The sequence below is a fragment of the Indicator indicator genome, chromosome 26 (assembly GCF_027791375.1).
Source record: "Indicator indicator isolate 239-I01 chromosome 26, UM_Iind_1.1, whole genome shotgun sequence".
In the NCBI taxonomy this organism is placed as follows: domain Eukaryota; kingdom Metazoa; phylum Chordata; class Aves; order Piciformes; family Indicatoridae; genus Indicator; species Indicator indicator.
In genome coordinates, this window is record NC_072035.1 from 991,129 (window position 1) to 1,018,983 (window position 27,855).

Sequence of the window (27,855 nt, forward strand, 5' to 3'; positions counted from 1 at the left end):
TTCTTTTTCTATCACCTCAACGACCATCGGTCTCCGGATCGCGGAGCTTCCTGGGAACCTCTTTCTGTGCAGCTGCCTAGTGGAAGGAAATTGATGAAAAGAGGTGCAAGAAACCGTTTGGACTTGGAAGCCACTCAGCCTCTGTCTCATCCAAGCATAACAATATGAAAAAGACCCTCCCTAAAAGTGACATCGTGTTGTTCTTAATATGCTGTGAAAGCCCGAACGCCAGCCTTGGAAAAGATCCATGGCTAATGGATGCAGCACAGACAAACCGGTTTATCTGTTTCCTTGTGAACTGGTGTCGAGGGAGGGCTGTAAATGGAGTGAGGGAACAGCAGTCTCGGAGCATGCAGTTTGAGGCAGGAATTAAAGGAATTTGCTAAATGAATGAGAGAACAGGAAGTGGACTTGGCAAGTCATCCTTCTGCCTCTGCACCGCCCCTTGATGTCGAATCAGGCATCCATTTCAAAATGTGAGCTGGGTATCACACATCAGTGTGGACTTTGTGCTGCTTCAAGCATTTCAGCTTGGAAAATGGTTATTGCCCTTTCCAGCACCCTCAAGGAAGTATTTATTTCTTTTTTATGGTAGTGGGGTTTCTTTTCTGATTGATAGGAAGAACTGTCTTGGTCACTTTGGAAGGGGCAAGCCTTAGCCTGAGAAACAGTAGTAAGATTAGTGAACTCCAGAAATACCTGATCTCTGTGGCTAGGGAACAGGCACCTGCCTCCTCAGGGCTGTCATGGGTTAAAAAAGCTTCACTAAAAGAGTGAAGAAGAATTATTCAGTTGCTTCCCTCCCTTCCCCCCCATGTCCAGTGTAGCAGTGATTGCAGTAACCTCAAATGAATTCGGAAGAGCTACACTACAGCCGAGTAAGAAACCTGTGAGCAAGGTGGGTTTGATGTCACTCTCCTGAGGAAGAGGCATAGGTTTCTTACAGTTTAAAACTAGCGAGTGTAGCAAATCCTGCTGCCTTTTGGTCTATATAACAATGTTTGGAGCACATCACACTTGGTGTTAATGTGCTGCTTTGCATATTAAATGTCTGTTTGTGTGGTGGCTGAGGTTGTATGTCTTGCAGCATTGCCAGGATTAGCACTGGAGTGCTCTTGTTTTGGGTGGGGGGGCTAGCAGCTTCCCGAGGGATTTGTACTGAAGTCACATTCTATTATTTGCTACCACCTGCTTTTGGTCTTGAATAACTTGATCTTATTGCAAGGACTAAACTTGTGCTTAAGGGGCTTTCCCGAGCACGGAGGCCACATAGATGAGTAGGCGAAGCCTTGGGCCCCCTTGCTGTTAACATGTAGGACCAAATTAATCAGGATTTACTCATTCCTGCTTCTCCCCACAGTGGGAATGCAGTAGCTCCAAAGCAGTAGTCTGCTAAAGAGACACTGAGATTAGTAGTATCTGGGAGGAGGAATGCAGTTCACCTCCTTAGTGATGTTTCTGCAGGTGTCTTTACTCAGTGGGATAAATGGGGAGAGAAACCAGAAGGGATGTGGTATTGTTTGTTCTGGCTAGATATCTGCAGTACAGTTTTATCAGCTCTAACTTAATATTGTGTTGTAAACATCCAGAGCCAGGAATAAATGAGCATGTGGTGCTTGTTGACTGCTAGGGAATTAATGAGGAAATTCACTCTTCATAATGCTTCACTCTCACCCATATTACTTCTAATAGCTTCATCTTGCTCTCCTGTTTTCCACTGTTACTTCCAAGAAATTGGCTTAGCTCTGGTTAAATTGTCATATTTAAAAACTGTGTAATGTCTCTACTACACTGCTTTATGATGTTAAAGCCAAAGACTTTACAGTTCCTTGGAACTGTGCTGTCTGTGTGATCCTACACCAAATTTTTGTGCATTAAGCCAATCCCTACTGTTTATACCTGTAGCAAATGTATTTAAAAGGGCTCTAAGTGGTTGGAGTAGCTGTTAGCATCATAATTACTCAATTCCAGGTTTACCCTGGTGCTGATGAAATACTGTTTCATTCAAGTTTAGAATCTTCCCAAGACAGTTGCATGCACTTTACTAAAAGAACTGAAGCATGCAGAAAGTGCTCTCCAGAGAAACTAAAGTTGCAGTGACAGATACTGAACTCTTCTCTCCCACTCCTTCTGGCTGAATGTGGATAAATGATAGTGTGAAGTGAAACAGGGATCCTGGTCCATGTAGATTTGGAGGAGTACTAGGGATCAGCAGACTGTTTACATTCCTTATGAAGCTCATTTTGCCTTATGTTGATCATCCTCCTGACTGAAGTGCAGCTCCAAGCCTGTGCAGGAGGAGTGACTGCCAGTCACAGTAAATTTGGAAGCTATTATAGCTTGTACTTGAATGTACAATTTGAGTCCCGAGTCAGCTGAAAGATGGAGAAAAGCTGCAGTAAGATACCCAGGTCTTGGTGTGGGAGTAGCCAAGCTCAGAATGGAGTTGAGGTTAACTCCCTTTTCAATGCAGTTGAGCAGTTGTTTTTACATGTCAGCTCTAGCTGAGCCTTCACATTCATAAAGACCTTGCATCTGGCTTGTTCTTCCCCCAGTGTTTCCCAGATACATCCCACAGCAAAGGAGGGGAATAAGTTGAGGACTTGGTTTGTATCTGTCTGGTGGCTGACCAGCTGCAGCAGTGCAAACCATGCCATTGAAGGACTGGTGCACACCACTTAAGCTGCTGGGATTTAGTCAAATTCTTAACTCCAGTTAAGTGAATGATGAATTCCTGACCAGACTCAACTCTTCCAAGGGAACTGCAGTTTACAGTGGAAATGCTGTAGAAGACTAAGTATACTGGATGCAATGCTGTTGGAATTCAATGTACAAAGTGTTCTTGATCTAAAATTAAACTTTTCCTTTTCTTAGTCATTGGTTTGCTCTTGAAAGCTTCTTTGTCCCATTTGGAGCTTGTGTTTTTGTTTGTTTGGTTGGTTTTTTTTTAACCAGTAAAAAAATCTCTGCTTGCCTGCAGAGAAAATTGTTGCTTATACAAACTCTGAGGTCCTGATGCTGGGGGCTTCATCTCTTAGATGGGTAGATGTGGAGCTGCAGACAGGGTTCTGCTTTCTTCCAAGTAACTAATACAGGCTCCTGATCACAGCCAATTAATGGGGGGGGGGGGAAGCTTTTTTGCTTAATGTGCTCTTGATGCCTTTTATGAATCTTGTTGCAGCATTGAAAAGCTAAGGTTTCATGATTTCAGGTATAAAGGATGTAGGTTTACTTCTGTCTTTTTTTCTGGAGAAAAGCACTTTGGATAGTCTGAGATGTCTTGTTAAGAATTACTGTCTGTTGTGCAATAGACACGACTGAGCTGAAGTTTAATGGCTTTCAGGAGTTTGTTTTGGCTAGACATGTAGACTTAAAAGCACTCAGGATATTTGCAAGTTGTAAATGACTGTTTGGACTTGTATTCAAAAGGTAGGGCTGAATAGCATGACTCGATCCACCTATTTATGTGTGGAAGAGACTGAATTAAGAAGTGCCTTGGGTGTTGTAGGTGAGACTCAATGGATGATCCAATCTTCATCAGACATACAGGAACAAATAATGATCACCTTCAGAAAGCATTTCTACTAGAACTATGTGGGAGAAAACTGAAATGGGATATTACTGAGCACTGGAGGGCTCCTAAATTTGGAATTCCTGACTCTAGCATATAATTGATGGTAGATCCCAAGTATTGGCATGTCGGTGTCAGACAGTAAGCTAGGCTTACCTGTTTCCTATTTAAGAAACTGAAGAGTGGCAGTATCAGTGTCTGAGCTGGTCTGTGCTGGCTCAGTCTGGATCACTGCAGCCCACAGAAAGGGAAATGCATTAGAAAGGCTGATATTTAGTAGAACTCTTGTGTGAGAACATCTTGACTCATTTCTTAGCAAAAGTTTCCATGCTGGTGGAGTAGAATGGGGAAAGACTGAATCTCAGTTAATAGTTGTATTTCACTCTAAGTGTAGGACTTGTGTGTCTTCATTCAGCTTGAGAATCAAATAATATATCTCAAGATCATCTCTACAACGTCAGCAAGTATTTGGTCTCTATAAGATGCTTAGAAGTAGGTTTGGTATCAATTCAACCTGCAGTCACACTAGATATCAATGAAGCAAAGATCTTTATCTGGTTCATTCCAGCTGGTAGTAAAGATAGTTCTGTACTGTATGTGTGGATAATGGGCATTAGGGTATGAAAGGGTAGAGAGAAGTTGGGCTGGTACTTTAGAACCTCTGCAGGAGGAACTTGGCTATGCTGTAGTGAACACTCTTGACCTCTCTCATGATATTTAATCAGTCTCTTAGACTGGACTGTGTTGGTGGATGGACTTGGATCATGCTCAACATTGAAGTGCTCAAGTGTCTACTCTGAACATGTAATTTGTTGTAGTAAGAGGAAGTTGTCCAGCCTAGAGCAGGTGACCAAGAATAGTGGAATTAGGAGTCCTCTGTTCAAGGTCACAGAAGTTGATGGAGCTATAACTTGCATTTGTGGGATACTAGATCTTTCTGCATTACATGCAAAAAGCACAGGAGCTGCCTTGACATGGAAACTTTCTTTTCTGACACAGAAGCCTCTAATAGCTGCATGCCTGCTGGACTCGTTTTCAAAACTAGTTGCAAGCAGCTTCTGATGTTCATGTGCCAAAACTTGGACTCTTTTAGAATGAATGGCACCTACTGAAGCTGACTAGTGTGCACTGAAGTAACAAACTGTAGAGTGAAGTGCTGGGCTGAATGGAGCTCGATTTTTGCCGAGACACTTGTGGGAGGGAGTCAAGGTCTCTCTACACATATGTACATCTGGCTTGCGTTGCTGAAACTTGAGTGCGTGCAGATTAGCAGCTCCTGGGCTGAACAGCTCTTCATAAGTGAGCTGAATGAAAAACAAACAACTCCTGAGGCATTCTTGGCTGCAGTCCTGACACTACCACACTGAGGTATCTCCATTTATGATTTAGTGAGCAGCTGTACAGGAGCTGTAACAGGCCATGATCAGCCACATCAAAATACACTAAAACAGTGCTTGTAACACCATTGCAGGACTTGTTCCCCAAGGGCTTTAGTCTATTGTCTGAAGGTCCCGGTGGTATCTATCAAGGAGTCTAATGACTCAATGATGATGGCAGTTTCTGTCCTGACTCCTTGAGGGCAGTCATTCTTCACTTGCAGCCACTGAAAAGCAGTGTAGGTTAATCCCTTTAGCTTCAGTGAAGCTGATACAGTTCCTCTGCTTGAAAAGCATTGCTCTGGGGCATAAAGCAGGTGCTCAAGCTTGTTACTGTTCTATAGAGTACACACAGACCAAGCTGGGGTGTGCTGCACAGGTAAATCTGGCTGCAGAGCCACTGGAACAGCAATGCACACTCACTGCCACCTCCTCCTGCTCACCTGGAACTGCAAATGAATGGAAACAAACCAAACAGGATGGAAATGAGAAATAGCCATCTGGTAGGGCAGTTCATTCAGTGACACAAAATTAGGATACATTAAGAGCAACTGCTCTGTACCCATTGTCATATGATTGAGCATAGGTTATGTTTTGAGAGTTGGACATAAGGCTGGGAGGTGTCCTGCATTGAGATCTCTGCCCTTGTCAAACCAAATGGCACCTTGGGCAAGGAGGCATGGATTGGCTGATTGTTTTAGCACATCTTTCTTACTTTTCACCTGTAAGAATTGGATTCCAAGAAGCAAGATGAACAAGCCCTCTTGTAAAAACAGGCCATTTGAGACCTTCTGTGCAGACTTGATTCCATAATGTTGCTGGGAGTGCATTGCATAAGGGCAGTTGGTTCTTTCCGTAAGACCCACTGATGTTGTATGTTGTAGTTCTGCTTATTAAGTTTTTAATGCCAGATTTACCAGCCTTGCTGAATCTGGAATAGTGATGCTACTGATAGTCATTGCTTAACCTAGTTCTAGCCACAATTACTTCAGATAAAGCCCCTTTTACTTTGCACCAGTAATACAGTTTCAGAATGTCTTTAGGAGTTGAGTGCTGAGGTTTGTGTAGTTCTGTGGAACTCAGAGAATTGGAAGCCAAAGTGTAGCTCCATAATACATTCTCTTGTCAGAGAAACATGCCAGTTTTGCATTTTTTTGTAATATGAGCTCCAATTACAAGAATTGTAATTACAAGAGCCTCTATTACAAGAAAGATCTGGATGTTCTTGAACATGTGCAAAGAAGGGCCACAAGGATGATCAGAGGAGCTGCTTTCCTATGGGGACAGGCTGCAAGAGCTGGGGTTGCTCAGTTTGGAGAAGAGAAGGCTCTGAGGAGACCGTATTGTGGCCTACCAATATCTGAAGGGGACTACAAGAAAGCTGGTGAGGGACTTTTTAGGGTGTCAGGTAGTGATAGGACTGCTGGGGATGGATCCAAGCCAGAGGAGATTTAGAGTAGATGTTAGAAAGAAGTTCTTCACCATGGGGGTGGTGAGACACTGGAACATGTTGCTAAGGGAGGTGGTAGAAGTTCCATCCCTGGAACTTTTTAAGGTAAGGCTGGATGTGGCTGTGGGCAGCCTGATCTAGTGGGAAACATCCCTGCCCATGGCAGGGGTGTTGGAGCTGGATGATCCTTGAGGTCCCTTCCAACCCTTACAATTCTATGAGTCTTTCTGGAGAAGACTTTAGACCTTCAACATGAGTAGGATAATAAAACTCTCCTGTCTTTCTAGCTCCAAAACTTGGGCATTAACCCAGCAAACATTGGATTCAGCACCCTAACAATGGAATCTGACAAGTTCATCTGCATCAGGGAGAAAGTGGGAGAGCAGGCACAAGTAGTGATAATTGACATGAGTGATCCAACCACACCTATCAGACGGCCAATTTCTGCTGAAAGTGCCATCATGAATCCAGCCTCCAAAGTAATTGCTCTAAAAGGTGAGTAACCCTTCAGTACTGCAGTCTGGAACCTACTGTTTAGCTGTACTATTGCTTACCTATGCTCTGAAGATTAAGATTTACATTAAGCTTTCTAAGAATGTATGTGAGGATGGGGAATTCTTGCCTGAGCTTGCATGATGCATTTTTGGCAGTGGATTTTTCAGTAACCTTTGGATGATTTGCCTCCAGGTAGGTGTGAGGTGCTTGGGCTTGGCACTGCACTCCTAGTCTCACTGAGGACCATGGTATACTTTCCCTTTAAACAGGTGTTGTAAGCAGAATGGGCATTCCTAATGAGGAACAGGAGTGTAAAGCCATTCTTACTCCCTGCTTTGTCCTGGCCCTTGCACCTAGCTCTGCAGAGCTTGCTAGATACCACCAAAATGTCATAGGGATGTCCAGTAACTGTGCAAGCACGTTGAGTTTGGCAGTCCTGAGACCTTGCAGATTAGAGCCCTGCTTACCACTGTTGATATTACCTTTAAGTAGGATTTGAAGCTCAAATGTTCTTTGTAATACATCTCTAGCTCTGTTCTTCTGGTATTTAATTCCAATAACTGTTACTGACTATGTACTTTTCTTCCTGCATCTATCTAAACAGATGGTGAGTGACCTTTGTTGTGACATTTTATGTTCAGTAGTACAGAATGGTCTCATCTCATAAAAAGTACTGAATTGAAGGTAGCCATTTGGCAGTTCACTTCATAGCCAGGTGGGAGATCTTAATCCTCATCTGGTGCCATACTGAAAGTGCTCTCCATTGCCTGGTTACCAACCATTTGGGCTGCTTTGACTATTGACTGTACTGAGTGAAAGAGAGGAGCCTGCTCTTGATGATTGTGTGTATATGTGTGTTTATATGATGGAAGTACAGTTGATAGACAAAACCAAGTTGCAATATTTTTATGAGAGACCTCTGCTGGCATGTCCTCTGTGCTATTCATTTCCACCTCAGTGTGGTTTTGATTGTGAAAAATCATGGTGAAGTTAGGGGTCCAAGAAATAACTGTCCTCAGAACTGGCACCAAGTCTTGTCTTTGATCTCAGGCTTATGCGGACAGCAGAGGAAAGCTAATGTGTTAATGTTTGACTTCAGCTGAATCTGATTCAGCTCTGACGCTTACACATCCTGCAAAGGGCTGCCTTACCTGGAGTGTGGGTAAAGGTAACAGTGGGCAAAAAAATTATCATTTCAGATCTGTTGAGTTCACTGTCCTTAATCTTGGACCCCTTTAAATACTGGCAAGGGAAGTGCCTTCTCTACATTACCAGGGCTTCATCAAGCTTTTAAAAGGAAACTCCTCTGGTTTTAAACTAACCTACTAAATGGGTTATCATCAGCTTTGAGGAGTACAGCTTTTTCTTGCTCAAAAGGAGTCCATCTCTGTCCATGCAGAGGCAATAAACTTGTCCTCTGAACAGAAATAGTTGAGTGAATGCTGTCACATTGACATGCAAAGTTGTGTTGCCAGATATTGCAAGCTTAATGGTCTTCTATCAATAATCTAATAATCAAAGGGTTGGGTAGAAAAGAGGATATCTAGAGCTACCTAACCAGTATGTTGTCACCCACAATAACCAGCAGAACTACAGTGAGTTGCTCTGTGGTTTAAGTCAGTCTTGTCATTCCAGGCTTTCCCTGCTGACTGACTGAAGCTTCAGCAGTGTGAGCTGTTGCACATTGTGACTGTGTGCCATGACTGGGAGTTGCTCATGATCTGAGGATTATCGAGCAATAAACATACAACCCCCACCCTCAGAAAAAAGAAATGAAACGGTTCTTGATGTAAACAAATGCAGGATGCACGATTTCATTTCTGGATTGCATGTGGCATTCTCCTGGTGTACCAAAGTCTCTGCTGTGTCCTTGTGTTCATGATTCTCTTGCTTTGTCCTGTACTGAGTACTCCCCAAACGATGTAAATGGAGAATGCAGTACTTGGGTGCTTCCATTCTTTGTGGAATGGAGAAACTTCATGCTCCAGTGAACTGAAATGTAAATCCTTGTGCCAGTGTTGGAACCTGACTACACCTGTAGAGAATAGTGGCAGTAGATTGATCAGTCTGGTAGTTTGATCAGAAAAACTTATGTAGGAGCCTGGCTTGTTGTCCTGCATCTTGGTCTAGGAAAGCGTTTGAGTAGACAAAACTCAGAGTTGCCTTCACCATGACTTTATAGCAAAGTCTGTTCTCACTCCAAATAACTGATTGATGTTCTTGAGCACTGAAGTTCCAAGTTATGGCCAAAGTTAAACTGTATTGATATGGCTCCTTTGCCCACCTACATCTTGGTGAAGCTTCTACGGCCGATTCTGACAGTAACACAGCAGTCAAATTTAATCTAGAAGATGGGCAACCTGAGTTTTCAGCTCATTGTAGTAGCTTTTTCATTTCTTCTGTGCTTTTAAAACTAGGAAGGACACCTTGCTTCCTTTAAAGGAAGCCTGGGAGCAGTTTCTGTATGGATGTACTGGTATTCCTGTTGAGATGGTGACTAGAGTTCTTCCAGAATGACTTGCCTGCCTTCTGCATCCAAGGCTGCACACTGTGGAAGTTCCAAAATCAATGCCTCGATAGCACCAGTCCACTGCTGGACAAATTGTTGTCTAATACAAGAAATAAGTTGTTTCCAGCTATCAGCTTACAGCTAGTGTTAGGTCTGGGCTTATTGCATTTGTAGAGTATAGTTAACAGTGTGTGTGGAGCAAGGTGGGCAGAAATAGGCTGCTTTTGGTCCCAGGAATGCCAGCAAGCTGGCCTAGGAGCTAATTGGTCAGGTTAACAGCTGTTTGTGCAGTTGATGTAGGGAACACAAGTGCTGCATGTGGTAGCTCTGAAGCCTGTTGCTGCCTCCTGGAACTGCATTAAACTAATGTGATCAGTTTATTGCATAAATCTGAGCTACAATGTTACAGAGCAGTCTCAGATGCCTATCAGCTTGAGGTTAGTGTCTCTCAACAACAATTCTTTAGTGGCCAGCCAGCAATCATCTATCAAAACTTCCCAGCAGAAGGCACATCTACCAGTTTGACAGTCAGAAGTGTTACTAGCAGGGAAAACACTTCAGAAATGTGGATAGAAATAATGGCATTACAAGCCAATGCTCTAGCAGTCTGAGTGGGTGTCTTGTGAACAGAAAACAATATTCTTAGAGCTGCAGTGAAGTAAAACATCACTTTGATTTCCTGAAAGGAACAGAGCCCCTTATTCTTTGTAGCTTGGCTCACTTAACATTATTTTTAAGTCTATGCCTACTATCTGCTTCTGGCAGTAAAAAGGAATCTTAAAATCAAGCTTAAACCTGCAATGTAGCTACCAAAATCTTGAAGGAGTAACTTTAACTGGAGCTATAGCTCTAAACCTTTCTATAGTCTTTCTGACCTTCTGATTGTCCTCTTCAATAAGCACTCCTGTTACTGTTGTACAGAACCCATCCACCTCCTAGTGAAGAGCACAGTTTGCTTGACAGAAATATAGTGGAAGCTGTGGTCTTTGGCTGTCTTGAGCTGCTGCAAGTCTTGTGCTGTTGGACCAGACCCAGATCATCTACAGCAGCAACTAAACTGACCCAGACTGGAGCCCTTCTTTGTTAATGACACTGAGTGACATCTCCCAGGCACCTATAACTGGATGTGCCAAACCCAGAGCTGCCACAAGCTCTGTAGCTTAGGCTGACCTGTGACTACAGCTTAGAGATGGTTAAAATGTCTCTGCTTGTCCCTTGTTGGAATGTCTGTGTAAGTGTCCATAAGAAGTAGACCTTTTTGCTTCAGGGATGGTAGAGGTGTTGGGGGTGGGGAGGGGAGTCTGTTAAGAGTCAAGTATGAAAGGAGACTTGGATTTGACAGGACCCTAACCCTGTCTGTACCATCAGTGGAATAGAGGGTTAAAGAGGGTGCTTGTAAACAGGCAGACCACAGGTTGGCCATGGTGGTAACCTATCTGTGATGTTTCTTGGGTTTTGTCATACTAGCTGGGAAAACACTTCAGATCTTTAACATTGAGATGAAAAGTAAAATGAAAGCCCACACAATGGCAGAGGAAGTGATCTTCTGGAAATGGATATCTGTGAATACAGTTGCCTTGGTGACAGAGACAGCAGTCTACCACTGGAGCATGGAGGGAGAATCCCAGCCCCAAAAGATGTTTGACAGACATGCTAGTCTTGCAGGCTGCCAAATCATCAATTACAGAACAGATGAACACCAAAAATGGCTGCTGCTGATAGGAATTTCAGCTCAGGTAAGCTACCTGGAAAAAGCATACTGCGAGCCCTTGGGAAACCCTGGCCCCACTTGACTTAATAGCTGCTATAGTTACTTAATTTTTGATCTGTAGAAACCAAAGTTCAGAAGTGTCTTTTGTCTAGGAATAATCTGACCTGTAATGCAGTTAAAGTGTTGGATAAAGGGGAGGGGGGGAATTTGCTGTTCTTTAGTTTAGTGTCCCAAACATCTTGCTGTAAACATTTGAACTCTTGTCTCTAAAAGTTGACCTTTGTTTTTTTTTTTCTAGCAAAATCGTGTGGTTGGTGCAATGCAGCTGTACTCAGTTGATAGAAAAGTCTCCCAACCCATAGAAGGCCATGCAGCAGCTTTTGCAGAATTCAAAATAGAGGGAAATGCCAAACCTTCTACCCTCTTCTGTTTTGCTGTGAGGGGTCCTGCGGGAGGCAAGGTAAAGTCTGCACTGTTTCCCTGTTCTGCTGTGGCAGAGCTCTGTACTCAGACCTTCAGTGAGCACAGTTTAGTGCATGGTCTCTGAAGAGCATCTTGGGAACCACGGGTCAGCATCAAAATGCTTGCTTTCAGTAGATAGAAACTGCAGAAAGTCTGAGATGCTTGGATGAAACTTAGACCTAAGAGCAAATGTAGATGCACTGAGAACTGAGCTCAGGGTTTTAGAGCATTGGTTTATGCCCATGTGGGCTTTTGTGTGGGGGAAGTTAAATCATTAAGCAGCCCCAGCCTCATGTCTTGAATTCAGCACAGAAAGGGACTAGAGAAGCCTTAGTGCTGTGGGTAGGTGGTTTGTACCAAACTGATAGTGGAATTCAGTAGCATTTGATATGCTGCAACTACTGAGCAGTCTGTAAAGAGCTGGGGTAACACTCAAATGTATTAAGCTTTCCAGCCTTGTCCTGAAAAAGGGAATAGACAAGTCTTACTCAAATCATCTTGGGCTAGATCTCCTGAGTAGAAATAGTCTGCTTTTGTAGCAAGCATGAGGGCTTGTGGGGTTTGGTCTTAACATGGCTCTCACTTTAACAAGCTCTGAAAAACATCTTCCTCTGATAAATAACTGGAGCACAGCTCCTCAAACTGTGGTCTGGGACTGGGCAGATTCATCAGCCAAGTGTGGCAGACAACTCAGTAGCATATTTGAAGAGAGGAGCTTCTTCCCTGTGGCTGTACTTGCAGGCAATCTTGTGACTTGTATTCTTTTCTTCCTAGCTACACATAATTGAAGTAGGTCAGCCAGCTACTGGAAACCAGCCATTTGTTAAGAAAGCTGTTGATGTGTTTTTCCCACCTGAGGCACAGACAGACTTTCCTGTGGCAATGCAGGTAAATATTTGACCTCCCCCAAATCAACATTGTAGCCTGGCAGGCTGTCATAAAGATTGCTTTGCTGGCATTCTTCCTAATTCTGGGAGGGATGTTAATAGATTTGTGGGAGGTAGCCTGGACATTTTTTAATGCCAGTCACTCAAACACGCAGGCTCTTTCAGAATTTGTCCAGATATGTTGGCTTGAGGTTGTATTGAAAAAAAAAAAAAAAAAAGGGGGGGAGGGGGCAAACAAAAGGCCCTGGCAAAGCCCCTACTGGGGGGAAAGAAAAAAGAAAACCACAAACCAATAACAACAAAAAGCCTCAACAGTGTCTTCTGGTAGAATATCTAACATTGCTTTGGCTGTTGAACTTCAGTTCTAGTTTTGATGCTTGATGTAGCTTCACATGAAAGTGACTTTTCATCTACAGTAGATCTCACTGTGAGAGAGGAAGGAGTCTTGTATCAGCATAACTCCTATAGCAGCAGCATAGAAAAGGTCATTTTGGGGTATTCATGGGAGGTTTATTAGGAAAGAATGCAACTGGTTGCCTTGAGAGGCCAAGCTTCACTTAGCACATCTGCAGAACTAGAAACTGTGTAAGAAAAGCAGACTCTGAGAGCATGCAACTGCTGACCAGTCTAATAGCTTCATAAATGAACCAAGGCATGCTTTAAATTCAGCTGAAGCAAGCAGCTGTCTACATGGCAGAATTCATTTCGTTCTGTACTTCAACTTGAGGATTAATAAACAAAACATCTGAAGGCTTGTTCCAAAGTGAAAGTACTTCTTTGAAGACCACTTTTTGACTTGAAAGCCTCGCCAGTTTAAGTGGCTTGACAGGTAAACTGGAGTACTCAGTGGCTGAGCTTGGTTTAGGTTCTGCTGGTGCTTTGGTTAGGCCTTGTTGGAAGAGAGTGGGATTCTGTCCTCAGTATTTCTGAACAGAAACTTCCAGTGACATACCTAGACTAGAATGGATAATTGTGCCCCAACTTTTCTGCTCAGCCTGGCTCATTAAGATAAGGATGATGTCCTTTGCTGTAGATGGATTTTAATTTTCCTTTAGCCTCCCTGTTCAGTGTAGCTGTGGCTCCCAATGGGCGGCAAGGCTGCTTGGAGTCTGTAAGGCAGAAGCCCGAAGCTATATTTGTTCTTGGTGTCAGTGCAAAGGCATGTCACTGCAACAGTGTCTTGTGACTAGGCTAAAAGCAGCTGTCTTGATCCTGACAGTCTTAGTCTTGGCTGATAAAACTGGTCTTTTGGCAGATTGGAGTTAAGCATGGGGTTATCTACCTGATCACCAAGTATGGCTACATCCACATGTACGACTTGGAGTCTGGTGTCTGCATCTACATGAACCGCATCAGCGCCGACACGATCTTTGTCACAGCTCCTCATGAACCTACCTCAGGCATTATTGGTGTGAACAAAAAAGGACAGGTAACAAGCCCAGCATTCTGCTTTGGAGCCTTCTGAAGATTAGGTGGAATGTAACAAATCTGAGTGGCTTGATGCAACAGCCCTAGAAGGGAGCAAGCAACTGATTAGGCAGTTCTTAATCTCTCTTAGCACAGAACTGCTTGGCCAGGAACTTGGATTTTAATAATCTGCTACTGCACTGGTGGGCTGCATAACCACTTGGTTGCTGTATTTCCTAGTAGTTGGAGAAAGAACAGTACTTAATATGCCTTTTTTTGCCTTTCCAGGTGCTTTCTGTATGTGTTGAGGAAGACAACATAGTGAACTATGCTACAAATGTTCTCCAGAATCCTGACTTGGGCCTGCGTATGGCAATACGGAGCAATCTAGCTGGGGCAGAGGAGCTATTTGCCAGGAAGTTCAACACACTGTTTGCTCAAGGAAGCTATGCAGATGCTGCCAAAGTAGCTGCATCTGCACCAAAGGTAAATTAACTCCTGAAGATAAAGTTTAGAAGTCCTGGGGATTTGCCTAGCTTAGAGGCCTTGCTTAGCTCCCTTGCGTTTCAGCATTTGGCATTGAAAAACCAAGGTGCTGCAACACCAACTGTAGTCCTCTGCAGTTCAGTTGTTGTTCTGACAGGTACATTCTCCTCTGTCTCATAAAAGAGCATCTGATGGGTTGTTTTGGGTTTTAGGTTTTTGGGGGTTTTTTTGTTTGTTGGTTGGTTGGGTTTTTGTTGGGTTGTTTTTTTTTTTTTTTTCCAACCATAGACTGGGCTTGCTATGGCCACCAGTGTTTGCTAGAATGTCATTGGTTTGAAGATCTCCACCCTGAAGCCTAGATGCTGCTGTGCACACCTTAACCCCTGTTCTTGGCTGATACCGTTCAGCTTCTGCTAATTAAACATTGCTGCTCTCGATCTTGTGCCCCTGCAGGGAATTCTACGTACCAGTGACACAATCAGGAAGTTCCAGAGTGTACCAGCTCAGCCTGGCCAGGCCTCTCCCCTGCTCCAGTACTTTGGAATATTGCTTGACCAGGGGCAGCTGAACAAGTTTGAGTCTCTGGAGCTCTGCCGCCCTGTCCTACAGCAGGGCCGCAAGCAGCTTCTGGAGAAGTGGCTGAAGGAAGACAAGGTAGGCTCCATCATGGGCCATGAGGATGATCAGAGGGCTGGAGCACCTCTCCTATGAAGACAGATTGAGAGAGTTGGGGCTATTCAGTCTGGAGAAGAAAAGGCTCTGAGGGGACCTTTTTGTGGCCTTTCAGTGTCTTAAGGAGGGCTGCAAGAAAGCTGGGGAGGGACTTTCTAGGGTGTCAGGGAGTGATAGGACTGGGGGGGATGGAACAAAAACAGGAAAGGGTGGATTCAGACTGGATGTTAGGAAGAAAATCTTTCTCATGAGGGTGGTGAGACACTGGAACAGGTTTCCCAGGGAGGTGGTAGAAGCCTCATCCCTGGAGTTTTTGAAGGCCAGGATGGATGTGGCTGTGGGCAACCTTATCTGGTGTGAGGTGTCCCTGCCCATGGCAGGGGGGTTTGGAACTGGATGACCCTTGAGATCCCTTCCAACCCTAACAGTTCTATGACACCCAGCTTAATTCTGTTGCCTTGTAAGAATTGTGTGCACGATACTTTGGTTGGTATTGTGTCTCTGAATTGTCTGCTTGATGAAATGCCACTTCTGACTTCAGCTGGAGTGCTCAGAGGAGCTGGGAGACCTGGTGAAGACTGCTGACCCAACCCTTGCACTCAGTGTCTACCTTCGTGCTAATGTGCCAAACAAAGTGATCCAGTGCTTTGCTGAAACTGGTCAGTTCCAGAAAATAGTGCTGTATGCTAAAAAGGTAAAGTTGTTTGTCACAAACTGCTAGTCTCTATCTTGTGTGTACATTCTTCAGCTATCTTCCATGAGATAAGCTTGATTCCTGTCACTTCAAACTGCTAAGTAGGTAAGATTGAGGAGCAGTGTTTTCCTCATTGTCACAGTGCGTGTCCTACTGCATGACTAAGGTCTGAACAGCCTGCAAAGAATTACATTCACAACATCCAGGATGTTATGAATTGCCACATTCATGGACTGGATCAAGCTTAGTCTAGAGAATAAAGACAGGATTCTTCTGAAACTCATAAGCATTTATTTTACTTTTTTTCTTGGAAGGACTACAAAACCTCATGTCCTCTTCTAACTTTAGGACCTTACCTGATAGTGTCTTCAGGCTGGTGAATTATTTGTTCCTAGCAGTTTTCTTGCCTTGCAAGACACATGCCCTAGTGCAAGTTCAGTTACTAGGTGGTAGGTGAATACTGAATTTGTCAATAGATAAGCAATGCTTTTGTCTGAGAACCCCTGGAAGATGGGGGATAGGCATAGCAGCCTCACAGCAGTTCGTAGTGCCTATGCTAGGCTTAAAAAAGAAAAAAGTGCAAAGCTTCCTATACATGCATGGTTCTTTCTGAAATCTCTAGGTTGGCTACACCCCAGACTGGATCTTCCTGCTGAGAAGTGTGATGAGAGTCAGTCCAGAGCAAGGCCTGCAGTTCTCTCAGATGCTGGTACAGGATGAGGAGCCACTGGCTAACATTAACCAGGTGATGCCTACAGCAAGGTCTCAGTTTCTAGACAGAGGTAATAGCATGGTACCATCCTGGGGCCTGGTAAGGTCAGTTCAGGTCTTTATCCATCTTGGTTAGAAAAGAGACTAAACTATTCTAGTCCTGTTTGGTTATCATTAAGATTTCAGAGGCAAGAGTGTTGTCCAGCTGTTGGCTTTAGTGGAGTGTGCATTGCCTCTGCCTTTAGAGGAAGATGAGCAAATCAACGTGAATGCTGCCTGCCTCACTTCTGATTAAATAGGCAGAGAAATAAGGCAACAATTTGCATTATTTAAATATTTCAAGCCACTTAGTCTTTGCTTTTCTTGTAGGATCTATCCCAACAAGGAGGAGACAGGATTTGCATGCTGTGTTAAAACTAGAGGGGGTGGCAAAATCTGGCATAATAGCTCAAAGTAATGTGCTGCTTATGTTCTCTGAAGTGTGAAACTTAGGTCTGTTACCGTGGTAGTAATCCGCTGAAAACAGAGGATAGAGCACATCTGCTGTGATGAGCTGCCTTTCCAGCCAGGCCATAATTGTGTACAGATCAACGTGCCCATGTTTGTAGATCCCCTCCTCTAAGGCTGTCCTTCTCCACAGATCGTGGATGTGTTCATGGAGCACAGCCTCATTCAGCAGTGCACATCTTTCCTGTTGGATGCCCTGAAAAACAACCGCCCTGCAGAGGGTCACCTGCAGACTCGTCTCCTGGAAATGAATTTGATCCATGCCCCACAGGTAACACCACTTAACCTACTGAAGTGAAGGAGAGACAGTAGCCAGCTTGCATAAGAGTTGCACAGAAACATTCAGGTTGGAAGAGATCCTCAGGATCACCAAGTCCAACCCAGAACCCTGCTCTACAAGGTTCACCCCTAAGCCATAGCCCCAAGCACCTCATCCAAATGACCTTTAAACACATCCAGCATGGGGGACTCCACCACCTCCCTGGGCAGCGCATTCCAATCCCTCACTACTCTTGCCCTGAAAAAATATTTCTTAATGTCCAGTCCAGTCCAAACCTACCCCGTAATAGCTTGAGGCCATTCCCTCTTGTTCTATCACTAATGACCTGTGAGGAGAGACCAGCAGCAGCCTCTCTACAATGTTCTTTCAGGTAGTTGTAGACAGCAATGAGGTCTCCCCTCAGCCTACTCCTTTTCAAACTAACCATCCCCAGCTCCTTCAGTCACTCCATCAGATTTATCTTCAGGCCCTTCCCCAGCTTCGTTGCCCTCCTCTGCACTGGCTCCAGCTGTTTGATGCTGAGATCCAGAAGCAGTTCAGCTACATCAGAGACTACTTTGACCAGAAAAAAAAAAATCACTACTATGATTTTTGGCAACTTCTAAACTGAGCTGCTGTAATCCTCTGACAGTCTGGATGTGAAATGTCACCTCCTAGGTTGCAGATGCCATTCTTGGGAACCAAATGTTTACACATTATGATCGTGCCCACGTTGCCCAGCTGTGTGAGAAGGCAGGCCTGCTCCAGAGAGCTCTAGAACACTACACAGATCTCTATGACATCAAACGTGCTGTCGTTCACACTCACCTCTTGAATCCTGAGGTAAGACTGCTGCACAGAGGAAGAAAGTGAAAGCTTTAGCTCTTTAGCACTTCTGTAGCTGCCACAAAGTCCCTGCAGCTGCTATAAAGATGGTTTGTAGGAACCAGAGTAGTATATGTAGCTGTGATTCAAGAATATTTATCTAGTTAGTGATTAAAGCATCATATATACCCTTGATGGCTTAAATCTGACCTCAGTTTCCCAGGTGGGCATATCAGATCTTACTTCCAAACTCCATTTTTGCAGTTGTAAAGATTAAAGATGGTGTATTTATTTTTAATTCTTTGATCCTAGCACATAGAGTTCTCTCTAGTAGCTGGGGTAGAAACTCTGCCTAGATGCCACATCTTAGAACTTGATCAGATCCTGTAGAAGTTATTGAGCAAAATTTCTTTCTCTTTGCAGTGGCTTGTGAACTTCTTTGGCTCTCTCTCAGTTGAAGACTCTGTGGAGTGCTTGCGTGCCATGCTGTCAGCCAACATAAGGCAAAACCTGCAGCTCTGTGTGCAAGTTGCTTCTAAATATCATGAGCAGCTTGGTACCCAGTCTCTTGTGGAGCTCTTTGAATCTTTCAAGAGCTATGAAGGTACAGAAGGGAAGGGAAGCAGCTTCCTTGGAAGCACTGCTTGACTGAAGCTAAAAACGGGGCCTACAGGAGGGATGGAGAGAGACTTTACAAGGGCCTGCAGTGACAGGGGCCAATGGCTTCAAAGTAGAGAAGGGCAGATTTAGATTGGATATCAGGAAGAAGCTTGTCACCATGAGGGTGGTGGAACAACTGGAACAGGTTGCCCAGGGAGGTGGTTGATGCCCCTTCCCTAGAGGTATTCAAGGTAAGGCTCAACAAGGCCCTGGGCAGCCTGATCTAGTTGGGGATGTCCCTGCTGACTGCAGGGAAGTTGGGCAGGGTGATCTTTGGAGGTCCCTTCTGGCCTGGACTATTCTAGGATTGTAGTTTTTATGGGAGAGGTACTTGTCACATGGTTGGACCTCAGGATGCATTTATTAAAATGAGCTCATCACAGTGAATTCTAGGGGTAGCTTTGTTCTAGGTAGTTTCTTAACCCTCTTGAGTAAAGATCAGAAAGAAAGATGAAAGCTGAAAGAGGGAAAAAGTCATCCTGCTTTTTCCTGCAGTTGAATGAAAGCTGTTCCCTCAGCAGGGGTGAGATAAATCATAAGCTGCAGTCTGTGCTTGCATCCTTACCCTTCTAACTATCTTTCTAGGGCTGTTCTATTTCTTGGGTTCCATTGTGAACTTCAGCCAGGATCCAGATGTTCACTTCAAGTACATCCAGGCAGCTTGCAAGACTGGTCAGATAAAGGAAGTGGAGAGAATTTGCCGTGAGAGCAACTGCTATAACCCAGAGCGGGTGAAGAATTTTCTGAAGGCAAGTGTTCTGTGCAAGGGACTGAGCAATCCCCTGTGCTTCTGGCTAGCAGCAAAAGCCTGCTTACAGCCTTCTAATGAAGGGAAATACCAACTCTAGGTTTAGCTGGCATGGTGTGGGTGGTCTTCTACATAGATAGAACAAGAGTCTGATCTGTTCCAGACTACCTCTGGGGGGAAAAGGGCCCAAATTCACCCCTCCTTGAAAAATGGCTCGTACCAAACTCATCGATGTTATCACCTAACAGTAGAGAAATCCAGGCTGGCAGAAGGAAAAACAATGCTGAAGTATTCAGCAGGAGCTTTTCCGAGGATATTGGCTATAAAAAGCTTATTAAAATGCATGCTACAACACTTTGTATGCTTTGTGACTGGTAAAATGGGATTTTAACAGCACTTCATTTTGCACGAAGTGCTTGTCCTAGCAGCTGTCTTCTGAATTGATAGAGGAGATAAATGTTGAAACTAGAGAGGTAGGCCTGATGTGACCACTGAAGCTCCAGTGGCAACTGGCTGCATGGTATTCGTAGTGAATACCATATTCAAACTTGCTTTTGAAGTTAGTGTGGAGGTATTGTGACTTCTAGCACTTGGTCAGACTTTCCCGCTTTGAAAACACTTCAACAAAATAGTGGTTGCTTGCCTTTCTTTGTTTTGTTTTTTTTCCCCCCACAAAATACAGGAGGCAAAGCTCACTGACCAGCTGCCTCTGATCATCGTCTGTGATCGATTTGACTTTGTTCATGACCTGGTGCTCTACTTATACCGCAACAACCTGCAGAAGTATATCGAGATCTATGTGCAGAAGGTAAGGAGAGTTCAGTTTTAAGCTCTTATACTTTCCTTCCTTGGAAGGAATTTGACTTTTCAGTAGCCTAAAGCAGATATCATGCTCTAATTTAGATTAGCAGAATTCCTACCTCTCTTCATCATTAACCTGAATTCTGATAACTGATTTCATTGATGGTGGCTTATTCCAGGTGAACCCTAGCCGTATACCAGCAGTGGTCGGAGGGCTTCTTGATGTGGATTGTTCTGAAGATGTCATTAAGAACTTGATCATGGTGGTCAGAGGCCAGTTCTCAACAGATGAGTTGGTGGCTGAAGTGGAGAAAAGAAATCGGTAATGGAAATGGCTCTGTAGGCAGCAGTGTTGGGCTTCCCCGACCCTGCTGCACCCAGAATGGACAATCCTGGGGGGCGTTAAGAGCAGTGTGTCCAGCAGAGCCAGGGAGGTTCTCCTCCCCCTCTACTCTGCCCTGCTGAGACCTCACCTGGAATATTGCATCCAGTTCTGGGCTCCTCAGTTCAGGAGGGAAAGGGATCTGCTGGAGAGAGTCCAAGAGAGGACTGGAGCACTGCTCTGTGAGAAGAGGCTGAGAGCCTTGAAGCTTTTTAGTCTGGAGCAGGGAAGGCTGAGAGGGGATTTAATAAATGCCTATAAATACCTGAGGGCTGGGGGTCAAGAGGGGAGGGGCCAGGCTCTGCTCAGTTGCACCCTGGGATAGGACAAGGGGCAATGGATAGAAACTCCAGCACAGGTGTGTTCCTTCTCAGGAGGAGGAACTCCTCAACAGGAGGAGGAACTTCTTCCCTGTGAGGGTCACAGAGCACTGGAACAGGCTGCCTAGAGAGGTTGTGGGAGTCTCCTTCTCTGGAGACCTTCCAGACCCATCTGGATGCATTCCTATGCAATCTGTGCTGGATTCTATGGCCCTGCTCTGGCAGGGGCATTGGACTCGATCTCCAGAGGTCCCTTCCAACCCCTAACTGTGGATGGAACTGTGAGGTGCAGTTTTGCTGAGTGATAAAACAGCAATGTTGTTTTATTTCACTTTATAGAAAAGTAACTTAGATTTGCTAATCAGTCTCTTGATCATCTGGGTGCTACAGGAATGCCTGACAGCATGGCTTTTGAACACTTCCTCTGCAGCCAGCTATGGAGTGTGCCTATGGAGAAAATCAGGAGAGAACTGTCTGGACAGTTTTGTTGTGGGCACACAGCAGCTTGTGGGAACAGTTTGTAATAACTTGTAAAATGAACAAACAGTTTTAAGTGTCAAAAGCCAGCTAATAGAGTTGAAATGAAATATTGGAAAACTAGTGGCATCCTCAACCCTCCCTGATGTTAAATTGCAGATCAGGCCTCCACTCATTTTTAAGACCTACTGCAAATAACTGACTGGTCTCCATCTGCTTTGAAGTCTGACCAGCAGACTTGCTTGAAGGGAAGTGTGCCCAGGTGGCCAAGAAGGCCAATGGCATCCTGGCCTGTATCAGGAATAGTGTGACCAGCAGGAGCAGGGAAGTCATTCTGCCCTGTACTCAGCACTAGGCCACACCTTGAGTGCTGTGTCCAGTTCTGGGCCCCTCAGTTCAAGAAAGATGTTGAGTTGCTTGAACGTGTCCAGAGAAGGGCAACAAAGCTGGGGAGGGGTCTGGAGCACAGCCCTATGAGGAGAGCCTGAGGGAGCTGGGGGTGTTCAGCCTGGAGAAGAGGAGGCTCAGGGGAGACCTCATTGCTGTCTACAACTACCTGAAGGGAAGTTGTAGCCAGGTGGGGGTTGGTCTCTTCTCCTAGGCAACCAGCAGCAGAACAAGAGGACACAGTCTCAGGCTGTGCAAGGGGAAGTTTAGGTTTGATCTTAGAAAGAAGTTCTTGAGAGAAAGAGAGAGAGCCCTTTGGAATGGGCTGTCCAGGGAGGTGGTGGGGTCAAGGTCCCTGGAGGTGTTTAAGCAAAGCCTGGATGAGGCACTTAGTGCCATGGTCTAGTTGATTAGCTAGGGTTGGACTCAATGAGCTTGGAGGTCTCTTTCAACCTGGTTGGCTCTGTGAAGACCAGCTATTGATGGGCAGCTGTCAAGTCTGACTTACAAAGCTACAGCGTTTGCTTCTTGAAAGGCTGAAGCTGCTGCTGCCGTGGCTGGAATCGAGGATTCACGAGGGCTGCGAGGAGCCAGCGACTCACAATGCCTTGGCCAAAATCTACATCGACAGCAACAACAACCCCGAGCGCTTCCTCCGCGAGAACCCTTACTACGACAGCCGGGTGGTCGGCAAGTACTGCGAGAAGAGGGACCCTCACCTGGCCTGCATTGCTTATGAGAGGGGGCAATGTGATCTGGAGCTCATCAAGGTTAGCAAGACTCTCTTTGTAAGCATGTTCCAGAACTGCTTGCTGCCTCAAGTGGAAGCCTAGCTGGCTGGTTGCTTGGAGAATCCTGTCTTGCAGTCTCACCTAGGAGCTGAGGGAGGCAGGGTGGATGAGCAGAGGGCTGGAGCACCTCTCCTATAAGGACAGACTGAAAGAGTTGGGGGGCTGTTCAGTCTTGAGAAGGCTCTGAGGTGACCTTCTTGTGGCCTTTCAGTATCTGAAGTGGGCTACAAGAAAGCTGGATTTAGGATATCAGGAAGAGACAGGACTAGGGGGAATGGAACAAAGCTGGAAGTGGGGAGATTCAGTCTGGATGTGAGGAAGAAGTTCTTCACCATGAGAGTGGTGAGAGCCTGGAATGGGTTGTCCAGGGAGGTGGTTGAGGCCCCATCCCTGGAGGTGTTTAAGGCCAGGCTGGGTGAGGCTCTGGCCAGCCTGATCTAGTGTGGGGTGTCCCTGCCCCATGGCAGGGTGGTTGGAACTAGATGATCCTTGTGGTCCGTTCCAATCCTGACTGATTCTATGATTCTGTATGGAAACGGGATTTTTTTTTATCCTGATGAGGAACTCCCATGCTCTGTCTGAACTAAAACTGTACAGCTCTGTAACTTTAAGGTACCATTGATGTCTTTCATCCACTGACTCTGCTCAAAATGAATTGTTTATTGGGCTCAGCTGATGAATTACTGTTAAACTTCTGGTCTGACACATTTTTGAGCCTTGAGCATCTGATGAGCAAAATGGACAGGCTGTCATCTAGCCTGCTTCTACAGCAGGAAGAAACACTTCCCTGAAACTAGAACACGGCTTGTAATTTTCCCTTGTTGTGGTTGACCCTTAGAGTTGCTCTAATTCTTAACTAGGAATGAGGAAAATAAATGTTGACAGTCAAACTGCAGGGACTTACTCTGATAGCATTCCTCTCCTATCATAAACATGTTGATTCCTAAAACCTCCCTCGGAAGTTCAAGGGTGAGTGAAATTCCCAGAGCTTTCCAAACACATTCTGGTCTCAAACAACACCAGAGCTGAATTCCAGATTGTACTGCTTGTGGCTGCTGAGAAAGAAAACATCCTCCTCTTCCCTGCTTTGCCACACTTGGAGATGCAAAGGATGTCAGCTGTGTAGGGGCAAGAAGTAGCTGGCTTTGCCCTGTTTGAAAGGAAGCAAGCACTGCTCCCTGGCAAGGCCAGCCATGGTGTGGTGGTGTAATCTGGGCTTGCTGCTGGAAGTAAATGGCTTTGCAGCCCAAAGCATCTGTCTGTTTGTTTGAAGTAGTGCCTCCTCTTTAGCTGTAAAAAGATAACTCTACAGCTGGCACCTTTATTTCAGGATATGAAGGTGGCTCTGAGTTGTAGTGCTAGGAAACTTTGCTAGGATAAGCTGTAACATCCTGGTTATCTATAAAAACCTGCCAGTACCAGTTTGTGCCTTGAACTGTTCTGAGCAACTGTTTCTGGTCACGGAGAAAGGATCTTTCACCTGAAAAATTACTCTTCAGACCCCTGCCTTACAGAAAGAGTTCAACTCCTCAACTAATAGATGTACAACATAAAATTGTGCTGCTGCTACTAATTTTTTTACAGCAAAGTACTTGAGATTCCAAGAGCTAAACTGGATGCTAATGAAAGGTACCCTGTTTGTAGGAGATAGAATAAACCTTCAGGTTTCTGTTCTAGTTGGAAATGGAAGCCAGTGGAGTAATAGGCTCACAACTCATAACTCTTCCTTGCTGCACTTCTATAGAGATTTCACACTTGTTCTGTACCCTTAACATTTCAACAGAGGAATCCAAGGCACTTGCTGCTCTGAGCACTTGTGGTGTAAAGCTAATGACACCAATTACATGACCTGTTTCTAGCTTTAAACACCAGCACCATTCCTCAAGTTCACTATTTAACACTGCCCGGGCAAGTGGCTCCCTTTCTAGATTTAAAACTCAAGTTCTTCAGGCTTCTTCAGGTCTTCACTTCAAACAGAAGCAAGTGGTTACTATGAAGCCACTGTCACAATATTTGTGTGTCAGGCAAAACTGAGAGAAGCTATAGAATTCCTGCTGGAGACCTTCTCCATCAGCCTTCCAGATCAGAGGTTGGGTGAGAACTTGTCTGTGGCGTTTAGCACTGGTCAGCAATTAGTTCTAGTCAGTCTTCTAGACTGTCTGATTCTTAGCTAGCTAGCCCTGTCTTGTGGTACTGACCCTTAACAGGAGCACCACTATTTGACTTCTCCTTCAGGTCTGCAACGAGAACTCTCTGTTCAAGAGTGAGGCTCGCTACCTGGTGCGCAGGAAGGACCCTGAGCTCTGGGCAAATGTTCTGGAAGAAAACAACCCATTCAGGAGGCAGCTTATTGACCAGGTACAGCACGAAGCCAAAACCTGCAGTATGAGGAGATCTCAGGAGGTCTTAGAAGCATAGTGGAGTGTTAAAGTAGCTTTCGCAGTTCAAGGAAGACAGGGAACTGCTTGACAGAGTCCAGTGTGGAGCCACAAGAATGGAGTGGAACATCTTCCCTGTAAGGAGAGCCTGAGGGAGCTGGGGCTCTGTAGCTTGGAGAGGAGGAGCCTGAGGGGTGACCTCATTCATGTTTATCAATATGTAAAGGGTGAGTGCTAAGAGGATGGAGCCAGGATCTGCTGGGTGATGCCCAGTGACAGCACAAGGGGCAGTGGGTGGAAATTGAGGCACAGGAAGTTCTGTGGAAACAGGAGAATAAATTGTTTTCCCTGTGAGGGTGACAGAACACTGGAACAGGCTGCCCAGGTGGGTTGTAGAGTCTCCTTCTCTGGAGATATTCAAAACCCACCTGGATGCGTTCCTGTGTGATCTGCTCTAGGTGACCCCCTCTGGCTAGGGGGTTGGACTGGATGACCCTTCAAGGTCCCTTCCAACCCCTAACGTTCTGTGGCCCTTTCCCCCAAAGTCCCTGAAGGCTCCATCTAAACCATACAATAATTTCTAGGAGTTCAAGTGACAGATACAAATTTTTCCCTTCATGGTTAGAAAATTAAGTTGCCATCAAGATACTATTTCTGTCTTGGGGAGTGACCTCCCTCTAGTGAATGTGCTTCCTCCACAGACCCAAGGTGTGCTGTTAATAGCTGTATCCAGTGTAGATCACTGGTATCTTACTGCCTGTGACCAAATACAGCTCTGAAGCCTTAATTTGTACCTCGCTGAAATAGGTTGGCAAACACTTAATGCTTTCCTGCCTTTCAAATCCAGGTTGTTCAAACAGCTTTATCAGAGACACAGGATCCTGAGGAGGTTTCTGTCACTGTGAAAGCTTTCATGACTGCTGACCTGCCTAATGAACTGATTGAGTTACTGGAAAAGATTGTCTTGGATAATTCTGTATTCAGTGAACACAGGTAAGAGGAGAGCATTGTTCAGAAGCTTGGTCTATTCATTGCCTTGCATTTAGGCTGCAGGACCTGAGAACTCTCAAATGTGTATAATCAGGTGCAAAAGCAGAACTTGAAGTGCTCTGTGCATTAAGAACAGAACCAGCTCACACTGTGCAGGTTGCAGTGAGGTGTTGAGAGAACTCTGCTGTCTTTGGAGGCCAGCATTGGTGCTTCTCAGCCTGGGGATGAAAGCTTGTTGCTAGTGACAGCAGGTGGTGGGTGCATTTTCTTGCCTGTGCAGTGTGTCACTTGAGCAAGTGTTGCCATGCGCTGCTTAGAGCCTGTGTCTTCTGGTAACCCAAGGAATCTGCAGAACCTGCTGATCCTGACTGCCATCAAGGCTGACCGCACTCGTGTGATGGAATACATCAACCGGCTGGACAATTACGATGCCCCTGACATTGCCAACATTGCCATCAGCAATGAGCTCTACGAAGAAGCCTTTGCTATATTCAGGAAATTTGATGTTAATACTTCAGCTATTCAGGTGAGCTCTGCTTCCTGCATGAGGCTATAGAATGCTGGTAACAGAGAAGGGCAAGTTTGCAGTTACATGGGCTCTCACTGGCACCCTGTGATAGGACAAGGGGCAACGGATAGAAACTCCAGCATGGGAGGGTCCACCTCAGCATGAGGAGGAACTTCTTCACTGTGAGGGTCACAGAGCACTGGAACAGGCTGCCCAGAGAGGTTGTGGAGTCTCCTTCTCTGGAGGCTTTCAGGGCCCATCTGAATGCATTCCTGTGTGACCTGTGCTGGATTCTATGGCCCTGCTCTGGCAGGAGAGTTGGACTCAGTCTCCAGAGGTCCCTTCCAACCCCTAACATCCTGTGAGCAAGGAGTCATTAGAACTGAAGTTAGTGAGACTTAAGAGTAAGGTTCCCATATGATACAGCAAAACAGTCAAAATAATGGCTTCAGAAGCTGGCCTGGTCAAAGTAATCTAGAAATGTTGGCTGTGGCTTGAATTTTTATGCTGCATTTGGTTCAGATTGATTGCCTTGGAGACTCCTACTTGAAAGGTGGAGGAAAAACAAATGTTACTAGGCATTGTCTTTAGGCTGGTGTTGCTTCTGTGAGGCAGAGGAGAAACAGCAGCAGTAAGAGTCTTGTTCTCTCTGCCTCTACTCCACCAAACAGAAATGGCTGTTCTAAAAGCAGTTAGCTTCATGTTGCTTCTACAGAGCAGCATTACACCTGAAGGGCTGTTAGAAAGGACAATGGGACAAAGCTCAATCTGTAACTTGCTACTTCAATTTCAAACAGGTGCTGATTGAGCACATTGGCAACTTAGACCGTGCTTATGAATTTGCAGAGAGATGCAATGAGCCTGCAGTATGGAGCCAGCTAGGCAGAGCACAGCTCCAGAAGGACCTGGTGAAAGAAGCCATTGACTCCTATATAAAGGCAGATGATCCATCTGCCTATATGGAAGTTGTTCAAGCAGCTAATAGAAATGGTAAGGCAAAGCAGCCTCAAATTTAAAGTGGTTTGGATATGAACTAGTTTATTGCATCTACATCAAGCCATAGGGATTCGTGAGACCTCTGAATTCTGTTTCATGGGAGAAGGGAGCAGTCAGTGCATGGAAGGGATGAGTCAATGTTTAGTGAGATTCCTGTCAACAAGCTTGTCTGTGTTGCTATACCACAGAGAGACCTTCCTGTGGGGATAATTTGGGAGTGTTATCATCTAAAATACAACCAAGTTTAATGTATTTATTTAGCTGTGTGTGGCAGAATTGCTTGCCAGCTGGGATTGTGGCAGAGTTGTAAGAAGTTTGACCTTATGTGAAGGTGACTTTGTGTTTAACAGGGAATTCCTTAACTTGTATGCCAATGGCTTAGTGCCACTGTGGAG

At 45.1% G+C, this 27,855-nt stretch overlaps 1 protein-coding gene across 1 annotated transcript in view; it reads left to right on the top strand.

Moving 5' to 3' along the window:
* LOC128975770 (clathrin heavy chain 1-like) overlaps nt 1–27,855 on the top strand; it is a 40,008-nt gene that overhangs the window by 514 nt on the left and 11,639 nt on the right. Inside the window, exons 2-21 of the mRNA XM_054392796.1 lie at nt 6,685–6,892; nt 10,869–11,137; nt 11,411–11,572; nt 12,349–12,462; nt 13,717–13,890; nt 14,157–14,354; nt 14,808–15,008; nt 15,568–15,720; nt 16,343–16,465; nt 17,072–17,209; nt 17,876–18,040; nt 18,446–18,626; nt 19,268–19,431; nt 20,113–20,238; nt 20,411–20,553; nt 22,333–22,567; nt 24,824–24,946; nt 25,814–25,959; nt 26,299–26,482; nt 27,262–27,454. Coding sequence (XP_054248771.1) covers nt 6,685–6,892; nt 10,869–11,137; nt 11,411–11,572; nt 12,349–12,462; nt 13,717–13,890; nt 14,157–14,354; nt 14,808–15,008; nt 15,568–15,720; nt 16,343–16,465; nt 17,072–17,209; nt 17,876–18,040; nt 18,446–18,626; nt 19,268–19,431; nt 20,113–20,238; nt 20,411–20,553; nt 22,333–22,567; nt 24,824–24,946; nt 25,814–25,959; nt 26,299–26,482; nt 27,262–27,454 — 3,400 coding nt within the window. The remainder of the gene's footprint in view (nt 1–6,684; nt 6,893–10,868; nt 11,138–11,410; nt 11,573–12,348; nt 12,463–13,716; nt 13,891–14,156; nt 14,355–14,807; nt 15,009–15,567; nt 15,721–16,342; nt 16,466–17,071; nt 17,210–17,875; nt 18,041–18,445; nt 18,627–19,267; nt 19,432–20,112; nt 20,239–20,410; nt 20,554–22,332; nt 22,568–24,823; nt 24,947–25,813; nt 25,960–26,298; nt 26,483–27,261; nt 27,455–27,855) is intronic.